This window comes from Chanos chanos, chromosome 6 (assembly GCF_902362185.1).
Source record: "Chanos chanos chromosome 6, fChaCha1.1, whole genome shotgun sequence".
In the NCBI taxonomy this organism is placed as follows: Eukaryota; Metazoa; Chordata; class Actinopteri; order Gonorynchiformes; family Chanidae; genus Chanos; species Chanos chanos.
In genome coordinates this window covers 22279211-22292452 of record NC_044500.1, presented here as the reverse complement: position 1 = coordinate 22292452, position 13242 = coordinate 22279211, and the positions used below count along the sequence as shown (strand labels likewise).

The 13242-nt window shown below is 41.6% G+C and overlaps 1 protein-coding gene across 1 annotated transcript in view; it reads left to right on the top strand.

The window, feature by feature from the left end:
* Positions 1 to 12077, top strand: part of wdr95 (WD40 repeat domain 95) — a 32706-nt gene extending 20629 nt beyond the window's left edge. The window contains exons 12-30 of the mRNA XM_030778161.1: positions 2538 to 2689; positions 2965 to 3067; positions 3573 to 3679; positions 3763 to 3842; positions 4021 to 4078; positions 4175 to 4220; positions 5582 to 5641; positions 5733 to 5898; positions 6261 to 6426; positions 6690 to 6888; positions 7395 to 7415; positions 7815 to 7932; positions 8048 to 8106; positions 8374 to 8512; positions 8634 to 8673; positions 8798 to 8886; positions 10285 to 10466; positions 11633 to 11736; positions 11894 to 12077. Of these exons, the coding sequence (XP_030634021.1) occupies positions 2538 to 2689; positions 2965 to 3067; positions 3573 to 3679; positions 3763 to 3842; positions 4021 to 4078; positions 4175 to 4220; positions 5582 to 5641; positions 5733 to 5898; positions 6261 to 6426; positions 6690 to 6888; positions 7395 to 7415; positions 7815 to 7932; positions 8048 to 8106; positions 8374 to 8512; positions 8634 to 8673; positions 8798 to 8886; positions 10285 to 10466; positions 11633 to 11736; positions 11894 to 12077 (2073 nt within the window). The remainder of the gene's footprint in view (positions 1 to 2537; positions 2690 to 2964; positions 3068 to 3572; positions 3680 to 3762; positions 3843 to 4020; positions 4079 to 4174; positions 4221 to 5581; positions 5642 to 5732; positions 5899 to 6260; positions 6427 to 6689; positions 6889 to 7394; positions 7416 to 7814; positions 7933 to 8047; positions 8107 to 8373; positions 8513 to 8633; positions 8674 to 8797; positions 8887 to 10284; positions 10467 to 11632; positions 11737 to 11893) is intronic.
* The last annotated feature ends 1165 nt before the right edge of the window (positions 12078 to 13242 follow it).

The following is a 13242-nucleotide window of genomic DNA, read 5'->3' as shown; positions in this document are numbered from 1 at the left end:
ATACCAATGAGAAAGATGAACTGAAAACAGTCCACTTAGTGGTAACATTTATTATTTTAATATGGGTGGGGCTTTTTTAAAAATTTTATCTTTTTTTATTGGCACCATTGCAGAATAGTCCATTACACTTGAAGTGATCAGATAAGCAACTGACAAGGTGTTTCTGCTGACCAGAGTGCAGACCTCTTCTGTTCATGAGAAGTGGAGAATCTGTAATTTGCAATAGTGTGAGCTACAGGTCAACGTCAACACCACGCTTGTGATTATCCATAAATGGAAAGTAAAACTCCCACTTATATTTGATTGTCTGTTTGTATATTTTATAATTTCTTCAGGAAAGGATTAGGAAAGAGCACTAAAACTGTATGTTTAAACACAGCTGGGGATCAGAACCACTCCCTGTCCCGCAGCTGCAGTCGTGTGTCCCATTCTAGCATTTACTCTTACTCACAACATCTCTGTGCACAAGCACTGAGTGATTAGACTCTGTATCACACAGTCTAGTCTTACAATCAAATATGGTTACATTTTAACCACTACTGATCAAATCATAATAATTACAGACATGCGCTTTAATGAGTACAAAAAAGATTAACTTGATAATAAATGCTAATTAAAAAAATGCTATTAAAATTAAATCAGTGGCTAAAACTGGAATATACTGTCAAATACATATCACAGTCCAAACCCCAAGCCCTCAGTGTTAGCATCACAGATCTGCACTGGCCTGTCAGGAATCCTGTCGGTGAAGTTTATTTATATGGATCTGTAATAAAACAGTGCAGTCATATTTATAACCTTCCTGATTCCTTAACATATTACATTTTTACACAAAGAGCAACAAGGCACCATTAATAACTGGTTTATTTTCAAGGATGATTCACATTAGCAACTGTTAAAAGAAAGTTATTTATTCAAAAAATGCTCGGTTCCTTTTCAAAACTGACTTCATTTTAGGGTGCAGATTGAAAATATTCTGCCAAGTAGTTTATTTAACATGATGTGAGGAATTGTAAAGCCAGTTCATTTCTGTATTTTACAGCTCCAAGATGAAATTAAGTTCAAAAACTTAAATCCAACAGGTTTTGCACGTCCACCAAGTCACTAACAAACTCGAAGTCACGGCCTGTGAGGCCTGAGATGCGGTATATGGACCCAAAAGCAGACTCTTGAGAGATTTTATAAAAGGTGATTTTAATGATCAAAGATTCAGCAAATGAGAAAACAGTTGGCAGTGTTCGTAGTCAAAAAGGGAAATCCAGAGTCGCCACACAGGTGATCAGACAAAAGGCAAAAAATAGGGGTACAGGCAAAAATCGTGTCAAAATCCAGAAAAAAGTTCTATAACCAGAGATCAGTCCAAAATCCAAAATCAGAGGAACACAAAAGGGCAAACACAGTACTCACAGACAACAGGCAAAGTTGAGAAAACACAGGGGCAAACAGTCCAGAGAATTCACCAAAAAAACAAAACAAAAAGGGCTTGACAATAGCAGAGATCCAAGAAACAGGAAGTAATCAAAAACATAAGCAAAAATCAGAACATACATGAAACCACAAGAGAACCTTCCAAAAACTGACAAGATAATCTGGGAAGGGCTGAGGCAAGGCTTTTAAACACAGACTAATGAGAAAATGGTGAACAGGTGAGTTTGAGGGAAGGCTGGTGATCGGTGTGAATGCAAAAACGTGGAGTGGAACCCAGGAACAGGACACAAATGGGAGAGAGGGAAAACGTGGCTAGACAGTGGAAGGTCCAGGCTGGATTGTGACACTCGATACATTTTGAGATACATAATTGACTATCCCTCAAATACGGTCACATGAATCACAAAAGGAATAGACATATTTTCTGTAATTATTCTGCATGTTAGAAAATCAGATTTGGAATTTGAAGAGCACATTGTATTTGTGTTTGTAAAGCATGCTTCATTTTTTCCTCTTCTCACTCACTCACTATCTAAGCCGCTTATCCTGATTAGGGTCGCGGGGGGTGCTGGAGCCTATCCCAGCGTTCATAGGGCAAAAGGCAGGGAAACACCCTGGACAGGTCACCAGTCCATCGCAGGGCAGACACACAGACAAACACACTCACGGGCAATTTAGTGTCTCCAATTCACCTAACCTGCATGTCTTTGGACTGTGGGAGGAAACCAGAGCTCCCAGAGGGGACCCACACAGACACGGGAAGAACATGCAAACTCCACACAGAAAGGACCCTGGCCACCCGGCCGGGAACCGAACCCGAAACCTCCTTACTGTGAGGCGACAGCGTTACCCACTGCGCCACTCCTGTTTTTTCCTCTTAATTTCCTTTAATTAATTTCCTTTTTGTACTAGCAAAGCATGTTCTATTAAATTAATCTGTGGTATATTTGCAAACTGAGGAGAACAGAGGGCAATGTTTGTTTGGTAGTTTGTGTTGCTTATTTCCAAGATGCATTGACATTGTGATTATTTAGGATATGTGTTTATCATCTGCGTGAGGTCAGTTAAAAAAATGATTCTGAGGGTTTGATTATTGACTTGTTTTACAGATCTGGGATATCCATGATGAATCATGCCTGTTCACTGCACACCCTAGAACCAGCCTAATCTCCGGAGATCTGTCAGCATGTCTCTACTCTCCCTTGGTCAAACGACTCTATGTGGCCACCGACTCCCTCGCTGTGTTGCCCCTAAAGACAAGGTGATTAACACTGTGCACAAAGTAGCAAAATAGCCAAGGTGTCCCGGTTAAATAGCAGTAGCAGTACGGAAGCAGTGACTGGGTGGATTCTAATCTGATATGGTTTGTGGTGGAGTCCAGTGTGAGATGCTTTGTGAAGCATACCTCAGTACTGAGGGGAAGAAACAGGAGAGAAATATAAACTCTGGTGCTATGAAATAGTGTGCATCAAGCCGCTGAAGAATATTATATGGAATATTGTTTGTTTGTTTGTTTTTTTTCTCTCTCCCTCTCAGGTCCCTGCATCATGGCCGTGTGACTGTGTCTCATGGGGAGTCGGTTATGTGCTGTGGTTACTCAGAGGCCTTTCGACAGGTGGTCAGCTGCACAGAGGGCTCAGTGTGTCTCTTAAACTCCCTCATTAACAAATCACGTCTGACAAATTACTTTTATGGGAACTGTGTTTTTTTTTTCATTGTTAACTCTGTCTGTAATATCCTTGCCTGTGGCTATTTTTAATATATTTTTCTTATTCTGCTTCTGAACAAAGTGCTGTAGGTAGGCTAGCTGGGTGCTCCACATCAGACTTTCCCCTCCCCAGTGCAGTCAGATACTGGGAGAGCATCCCCACATAAACTAAATGGTTATCTTACACTAATACAGTGTGATGAGGACTGGTGTAGCAGTATAGCACATCATAGCATGGGTCTGGATTTCTGGTCTAGTCGGAGCCAATGCCACAATACAGCATGAGGGGAAATGAAGATATCTTTCACTCTCTCTGTTTAAACAGCTTTAAAAACAGTTTTGGAGTTACAGTAGAATCATACCACAACATCAAGATGAACTGAAACGATCTTCATGTCTTGATGACTGTTAATGCACTGATCTGATGTCTTGTCAGGTTGTGAAAGTGTGGGATGTGGACACGGGACAGCAAGTATTTGAATATGGAGGTGCTCATGGACACGCAGCCATCACGTGCATGGCCTTTGACCTGCTTGGCAGACGGTCTGTGTAGTTTTATGGGAATTGAAGTGCAAAGAACTGCACACCCTTTTTGTAAGCTCTGATATATCTTTTACGGTGTGCAGACTGGTGACTGGGGGAAGAGATGGTTGCCTTAAAATCTGGAACTTTAGCAATGGACATTGTCTTAAAACTCTCAGCAGAGGTAAGTAAGCTGATCAGTGTCCTACTGATAAATATTATACTGTTAAATATTATAAGTGTGCTGACAAAGGCTAAAAGCACAGGGTTGTTAGAAGAGTTAACAGCTTCTTTTGGGTATAACGGATTCTGAAGTCATTGCCTACTGTTGTTCTGCTCTTGACAGCATATTTTATTCTCAGATGCTGGCAAGTGTGCTGAGGTTTGTGACTGTACCTATTTAAAAGTTCACAGGAACACGTGAGTTGCTTTCTCTAGGTACTATTTATGTAGGTTTTTGGTTGAAATCACAGTTCAGACAGAGAGTTTCATTTTGTTTTGTGTTTGTCCTGGTAGGTTTGTGATGTCTGTTGGCTGGGCTCGGAGAATTGACATTTACTTTGTGAGTACAGACGTAAGACATAAACTGGCCAGTCAGTTTTATATGTACATATAGTTTCCCTTTCATAAACTTAATCCAGTGACCTGTTCTTTCAGTGTTTCTCCGTGAACCCTTTTATTATGTAATAAAACTCCCTTTTATTATTCTGTTCACTGGTTTCCTTTTTTGGTTCATTTCTTTATTTCTGGTTCTTGAAAGAGTCTAGCTTGACTATTTCTCTGAGTGAATATTGCATTATTATGATGGTGGAAGTGTATGGTGTGAGTATTTATACAAAGGATTTGATAGCAATCATTCAGTGAGATGGTTCTTAGTTTGTAAGCTTGGTGGCCGTAGTTACCAAGAGTCTCATGTCCTTATCACCTTAGTAATTCTCCGCTCAAGACCTTCGGGGGCTCAGGTCTTTTCGGTCACTTAAGAAGAGTAGTTTGGCATTCAGTTATTGTGTGACCAAAGATTCAAACCTCAGGACTTTGACAGTGACATGGCACATTAAGACTGTGGACTACCCACAGCGAAGACACAGTTCTGATGTACAGAGGCATGTCCTGGATCAGGGTTTTGTGGTTTAGGTGTCAGCTCTGCACAGCCACAGTCAATCATAGTTCAGAATTAAGTGAATAAAGCTGTCTACCAATAGGCTATGCAGCTTAATGATAAAACCGTTCCAGAATATTCTCTGGTCTGAGTAGGTGTCATTTCCCAAATAGGTAATTGAGGCAAGAATTTGATGGTGGATGATTACTAATACAGAGCAGATGAACACAGTTTGGATAAATGACTAAATTTTATGACTTTACCTGAATGTACTTATTTTCTTTATATTGTGAAAGCCTGTTCACATCCAGTCAAAGTAATCAGTGAACAACCCCACTATCTCTCTGTATTCTGGTCAAGAGTATATTTCTGTATTCTGCACCAGTAAAAAAAAACCTTTATTGTTTTACCACAGTCAAATGGCCATATAAATTATATTAATCTGCTTTTAGGACTTTTCAATGGAAATCTGCAGGTTTGTTCAAAGCAGGTTTGTGCAGGTTTTGTTCAATCAAGAACAACATGGCAAAGCTAGGCGATTTTCAGTTGGCCAAATGGTATCACTGTGAGCTACAACTGTGGGTGTGAGAAAAGAGCATTATAAATAAAGTTTATCATTGTTTTTATTATTGTTTACTATTAATAAACTCCACAGTGTCAAAAAAAGAAGAAAGAATAATTTCATATACATTTTCACTGTCTCATCTGATTGCAGCTGAAGTCTCAAAAGTACCTTATAAGTTTCGGTGTTGTGATCTATTATGAAACTCAAAGTAATGACTGACTCCAGCTCTCAGAGACCTCCTCTGTTGGTTTTCCCTAAGGATTCACCAGATGACACCCATCACGTTCAGAGACCACAGTCCTCTTGGCCGGATGATATGGTGATATCATGATTAACAAACACACATACACTGAGAACATGTATATGCATTTCCTAATGAAGTTTGTTCAAGGGAAATTTCCTGTTCATAGAGAAAAGGGCATAAAGAAGACATTCTGTGTATTGCGGCATGTCCGCCCTCTCTCCTGGCCACCAGCAGCAGAGATGGAGAGATCATCGTGTGGAATCTGGTGTCTGGGCACATTCAGTGTCACTTTCTCACCCCTCCGCTTTCCCCTGACTGCAACAGGGCCCAGGGTACGACTGTTTCCCACTGTCACAGGGCCCAGGGTACGACTGTTTCCCATCATCACAGCACCAAGGGTACAACTGTTTCCCACTGCCATAGCGCCCAGGGTACGACTGTTTCCCACTGTCACAGGGCCCAGGGTATGACTGTTTCCCACTGCCATAGTGCCCAGGGTATGACTGTCTCCCATCATCACAGCACCCAGGGTACGACTGATTCCCATCATCACAGGGCCCAAGGTACAACTGTTTCCCACTGCCTCACAGCCCAGGATATGACTGTTTCCCATCGTCATGGCACCCAGGATATGACTGTTTCCCACTGTCACAGCGCCCAGGGTACGAATGTTTCCCACTGTCATTGTGCCCAGAGTACGACTGTTTCCCACTGTCACAGCGCCTAGGGTATGACTGTTTCCCATTGTCACAGTGCCCAGGGTACGACTGTTTCCCACTGTCACAGCGCCCAGGGTATGACTGTTTCCCGTTGTCACAGCGCCCAGGGTACGACTGTTTCCCACTGTCACAGCGCCCAAGGTACGACTGTTTCCCACTGTCACAGCGCCCAAGGTACAACTGTTTCCCACTGCCATACAGCACAGGATATGACTGTTTCCCATTGCCATAGTGCCCAGGGTACGACTGTTTCCTACTGTCACAGCGCCCAGGGTACGACTGTTTCCCATTGTCACAGCACCCAGGGTACGACTGTTTCCTACTGTCACAGCACCCAGGGTACGACTGTTTCCCACTGTCACAGCGCCCAGGGTACGAATGTTTCCCCCTGTCATTGTGCCCAGGGTACGACTGTTTCCCACTGCCATAGTGCCCAGGGTACGACTGTTTCCCACTGTCACAGCGCTCAGGGTAAAACTGTTTCCCACTGCTATAGTGCCCAGAGTACGACTGTTTCTCACTGCCATAGTGCCCAGGGTACGACTGTTTCCCACTGTCACAGTGCCCGGGGTACGACTGTTTCCCACTGCCATAGTGCCCAGGGTACGACTGTTTCCTACTGTCACAGCACCCAGGGTATGACTGTTTCCCATTGCCATAGTGCCCAGGGTACAACTGTTTCCTACTCGGGCAGATATAAACGAAGTTGACATATGTATATATGCATATAAATATATACCTATATACACACACAATACCAGTCAAGGTTTGGACAAACCTACTCATTCAAGCGTTTTTCTTTATTTTTACTATTTTCTACGTTGTGCTTTGTTTACACTTTTCACTTTTTACGCTTACAACATAATTCCTTATGGATGGCACGGAGGCACAGTGGGTAGTGCTGTTGCCTCCCAGCAAGAAGGTCCTGTGTTTGATTCCTGGCCCGGGCAGCCAGGGTCCTTTCTGTGTGGAGTTTGTATGTTCTCCCTGTGTCTGTGTGGGTTTCTTCTGGGAGCTCTGGTTTCCTCCCACAGTGAAAAGACAGGCAAATTGGGGATACTAAATTGCCCCTAGGTGTGAATGTGTTTGTCTGCGTATCTGCCCTGCAGTGGACTGGTGACCTGTCCAGGGTATCTCCCTGCCTTTTGCCCAGTGAGCACAGGGATAGGGTCCAGCACTCCCCGTGACCCTAATTAGTATAAGCGGCTTAGAAAATGAGTGAACGAATTAATGAATAATTCCATATGTGTTATTTCAAAGTTTTGATGCCTTCAGCATTGTTCTACGATGTAGAAAATAAAAATAATAAAAAACCATTGAATTAGAAGGTGTGTTCAAACGTTTGACTGGTACTGTATGTAATTTATATATAAATATGTCTGAGTAGGAAACAGTTGTACCCTTGGCACTGTGGAAGTTGATTTCAGCACCAGTGGCCAGTGCAGACTGGTAGCCTTTGACAAAGTAATGAAGTTGTCAGTATAACAGCATGTGCTGTGCATGTTGTGATGTGCCAGGACATATAACAGACTGCTGTGCCTCTGCTAGTCCTAGACAGAAGTGTCCTGAGCTTGGTTTTCCTGCGATCTGGGGTGCAGGGTGTCATCTCCCACCCTACAACTTGTCTAATATCATCTGGACCACAAGGTGAGTATCCGTTTACAAAACAGAATTATAGTCATTATGTAATTATGATCAAACAAATTATGCAAAACTGATATCTGAGATTTTACATGCTTTAGTTTTTGTTTGTTCAAAACAGGCTACATCCATTTTTGGAGCGTGCTGAATGGGGGAAAATTTGTGGCTTCTTTTGCAGCGGTAGGTAACCTCAGTGTTCTCCGTCTGTGTTTTGCTGTATTTCTGTACTTAACACTTGCAGTTAAACATCAGCAGTCTATCTGCCCGATTGAGCATAGTTAATTAATAATAGTAAAGTTGATTAAAGTTAAATGTTGATTAGCCACAGTCAGGGATGTTAGATGCAGACTGGGTGGCAGTCTTCTTAGTGCAGAACAGTCAAATCCCTGAGCTATGGTCAAACCCATGAGCTACGGTCAAGTATAAAAAATGCCATTTGTTTTTCAGTCCAGATGTCAGCAGCAGATCACAAAGATGACGGTGACAACAGATGAGGGCACGCTGTTCACTGCTGACCATGTGGGCTATATCTATGTCTATGATATAAAGTCATATGCACAAAGTCTAGAAAAAAAAACACCAAAAAGTATGTGTAATTACTATTCAAATGCAACAAAATTCCACAAAATAAAACTTTTTTTTAAATACTTATTTAAAGGTACCCTTCCAAAGACTTCTTTTTTTTGTTTGTTTGGGTTTTTTTTTAGCTGTAAATTATTGGCGGGCACACGTTAGCAGCATAACTGGGTAGGCATGACACATTGAATATCAGAAACAAATGTTCACACTGTTGTCATTTCAGTGCATACTTTCACGTTTTACTGCACAACATATTAATTTTTTGTTTGTTTGCTTTTTGCTGCCTCTGCAGCTTGCAGATAATAGAGAAAGAGCAGGTGCTGCTCACCTCCTCCGTGGACTACACCGTTCGCTTGTGGAGTGTACATGGAGAATTCATAGGTAAACATTTATTAGATGACAAACGCATCAAGCGTCCAGTGCGCTTCCCTCTGGAAAAATGACACTATTCAGTTTTTCACCAGCTTTAGGATGGGAAGGTACCCCTCCTTCATGAAACAAATCCTTAATGAAATATGTCTGAGCTATCGATGGACTAACAGAGCTGTGTAGGAGCCTAACTAAAAGGCACCAGAGAAACACAGTTTAACTCTTTCTTTGTGTTGACATTTAGCAGCAGTTAATAGATGTCACAACAATTAATCGAGTTGTTGCCCCTCTCTATGTATTAATTCATTGTCTGCAAAAACTGACCTTACCACTGATGTGTCATCTGTACTCTCAATAACCACAGAGCTCTCACAGACTGACTCTGTTTTTTTGGTGTACATTGTAAGCAGTACAGGGAACAACTCAGATCTTTGATGAACCCCACTGTATAATGCCACAATAGTGGATGGGGATTTCAATACACTTTAGACTCCAGGAATGAAACAGTGATTCAGTCACAGCATCAGGGGAGGTTTATGTTCATATAGTGTAACTTACACATAAAAATCTGAGGTTGTAGCGTACTGAAAGCCAACAGGAAATTGAATAATAATCTTATGTACAATCTAGGCATGTGTAAATGTTTATGTCTCTTATTTAATAATGCACCCTTGACTCCACACTCAGACCTACGGATAAAGATTAAAGATTAAATTAAAAGACAGGCAAACTGATAAGGATCTGAGAAGGATGAGCTCTGAGCTGTTACATTATTCCTGATATTTTCAAAACATGTAATTGGGTCAGACAGCTGGGTGATAAACATTCAGTTCTCTGATAATCATTTAATTCTCTCAGGTGTAGAAATGTTTGGAATAAGAATTATGGTAGTTTTATTCCACATCTGTGGGACAGTGTGACAATCTACACACCTTTTCAAAAGGAATGAAAACAGGAAAGAGCTGAGTCTAACACATCACACCACCAGCCTCAGACACTCCTCTCACTACAGTGACCAGAGTGCATGAATTAAATTCTTTCATTGTAAGTCTCACTGTGGCCACAGCTTGGTACTCCATGGTTAAATCACACCACAGCCAGTGTAGCATGATATTTTCACATCAACTACAGAGTGACTGTAGACTACTGTGACAACAGTTCTCCTGAGCTCTCATTAAACAGACAGGATGCCTTCCATCACACAAGTCTTCTGAAAGCACTGCACCCAGTGTCTTATCACAGGCACCTAATGTCTTATCACAGGCACCTAATATCTTATCACAGACATCAAACGTCTTATCACAGGCGTCTAATGTCTTAGCACAGGTACCTAATGTCCTATCACAGGCATCTAATGTCTTAACACAGGAATCTAATCTCTTATCACGGTCATTTGATCTCTTATCACAGGTACCTTTGGACAAACTGAGAGATGGAGCATCCATACAAGGTCCTCTTGGAAGCATCCTGCTGTTCCCTACGAGGTTCTGACTGATCCATTAAGCATGCCCTCTCATAGCATTCTAACTGGACCAGCGGGCCTGGCTGATAGTACCAGCTCTGCCTGGGCAGGAGATCAGATGGGTGCCGAGGTAAGAGTATGGATTAACTATTCACCTCTCAGTGTTTCTACTACTGATGTTCTGGGCCTGAAATAATCAGTCTTTATTTTTTACCTTTCACTTATTTTGGACAGGTAGTAATCGATTTACAATAGTTCGACTTACAACATTTCGACTTTGCGAGAGCGATAGGCATTCAGTATAAACTTCGAATTCGCACTTCGAGCTTTGACCTTTTGGCCTAGCGATATGTGGCAATACAGCACTCTCTCATGACGCTAGGCAGCTGCAGTGAGCCGCAGCTGTAGCATCCCCGGCTGATTAATGCTCTTAGTCTTATTAAACTGATGGTTTATAAAGAGTTGCTTTATTAACAATATAGTCTTCACAAACACACCGTAAGACCTGAAGGAAGGAAACAAACAGGAATATCTTTACAACAGCACACCAAGAAAATGCACTTGAAAGCCATATCTTACTGTATAAAAAAAGAATGTACAGAAGACATTATTGTCATAGTCATACACAAGTTCGTTAAATTCTTTAGAATAGTAATTCAAATTAAACCACACCGCTATTTGTTTTTAACGGGACCTGAACGCAGAAAACAATTCAGCGGTATCATAGTTCAAAGTATGAAACATACACTTCACTTAAAACAGCCAAAATCAAACACAAATCCACTGACCTTGTGCTCCTGTCAACCAAGTGCTAAACAATACAAAATACATTCTAAAGTACATTTCTGAGACGCCGAACACTTCTTACTGTGACTATTTTCGTCGGACACTGCGCTCAACCTCGCGTGAGCAGTAGGCAGTACAATCGAATTTCAACTTAAAAGTGCGTTTTAAGAAATAAGACGCTATCATAAACAAATATACGTTAACACGAAAAAGGGCACTCAACATAAATAATAATATAACTTAATCGGAGGTTATTTACAGCAGCTCCCAGTCAGCCACACGATTACAAAGGTAAACAACGGATACGCTGTGTTGCCAGCGTTTCTGAGCATTTTCAAGGTAGGCTGCAATAAGCTATAATGTTGGGTAGGTTAGATGTACTGCATTAAATGCATGTTTCGACTTACGTTATTTTCGATGTACAATGGGTTTATCGGGACGTAGCGCCATCGTAAGTTGAGGAGCACCTATATTCTGTTCTGAACTCATTCTTTTGAGCTGTGATTACAGGCAGAGAAGCACAGTCAGCTTCGACACCCTCCACTGTGTATTAGTGACAGAGACATAGAGGAAGAGATGAACAACTTTAGTTACCCACCAAAACAAGGGACACGGTGAGTTGGTGTTATTCTTGGAGCCTGCCTACCCTCCAGAGAAAGAACAATAGAATTATCTTTAGCCATTTCTGCCGAGCGTGAGCTGTAGTCCCCCTTGTGAAAGGTTATTCATCTGTGGAGACCATTCCAGTTTTAATATCTTCTTCTTTTGCAGACTGCGTCATGAAATATTCAAACATGCCAACAAAGATCTCAGCTGTGGGGACACCAAAGCCTACTACAATCCGAAGTATTTTGATATAGCTGACACTCCAACTCCCTTTGAGAGGCCTGATCTTTCCCTTGCTGGGATTGATCCTTTCATATCCAGCTTTGTGAAAGAAGAGCCTGCTGAATGACAGTGTGCTCTGGCAGGTTTGGAGAGTTTGTCCAGGGCCTATCCTTAATCAGCCCCCAGGTTCAGTTGGGTAAGGGTTAGGGATAGGATTAGGTTTAGGCTTAAGGGTTGTTGGACCAGTGTGTATAGAACATTTATCAGTGCCTGGCTTCAGCTCAGTGCATTGCCTTAATCTTAATGGTGTGAAAGCTTTGACTTCGTAAAAGGTTTTGATGAAATATAAATAGACTAGATGGTGCACACACAGAGAAAGTGTTTGAATCTTGGATTTTTCACTCATTTAGATGTCGTGTGTGAAAATGCCCAAACATTTTATTCAGTAAACTAGTGATCCTCATTTACTTTGAAGCAAGACAGTAATGCATGTGTGTGGATTCTGTTTGTTCCAAGTCTAAAATGGGTAGAGCAGCCTGACCAGGGTTTCACACCCAGATCATTTAGAACCATTATTTTGAACCCTGGACCAATTTCCTCCTTTGTTTGGTCCATGTGGGTACATGCGAACATGCTAACTGCACTCCAGTGTAGACCAAAACAACTGGATACACTGAGATGGTCTGGTTCTCTGACCGGTTCCAAATGAGCACCTGGGGCAGTACGTTTGAGGCATCAGTGTTATCTGACACGAGTCTGATCCAGCTGTCTTTGTCTGCGGTGTAAGAAGCATAACTGAAGCCCTCAGAGGAGCTTGCCCTCTTCTGGACTGTCACCTGGATGCAACACATCCTCTCTGTAGTGTAGAAACAAAACATTTGCATCTGGACAGAGGACAATGAAATTCTTAGTTGCAACTTTCAAGTCCTTGGGTAGTCAGCATTCTGCTCACAGAGCTGTGTTTGGTAAATAAACCAAACTATTATTATAACTGTGACAGTCCACAAGCACAGCTGTTGTAGATGAACATATTGAATTTTCCTAGGAAAGGATGGTTTCCATCCGCAAAAATTCTTATCAGTGAAAAAAGTTCAGGACGTGTTTATCAACACTCTGATAAGCTTGAAATGAAACACATGAAATGAAACACATAAGCTTGAAATGAAACACAACCAAACCCCTGGTGAACTGCAAGGTAATAACCAATGGTTTTCTAATTTGACCTAAAGCAAACAGACTTTTAATGTGAAAAGGCCTTAAACATATTTACACACATATCTTTTGTTTATTTA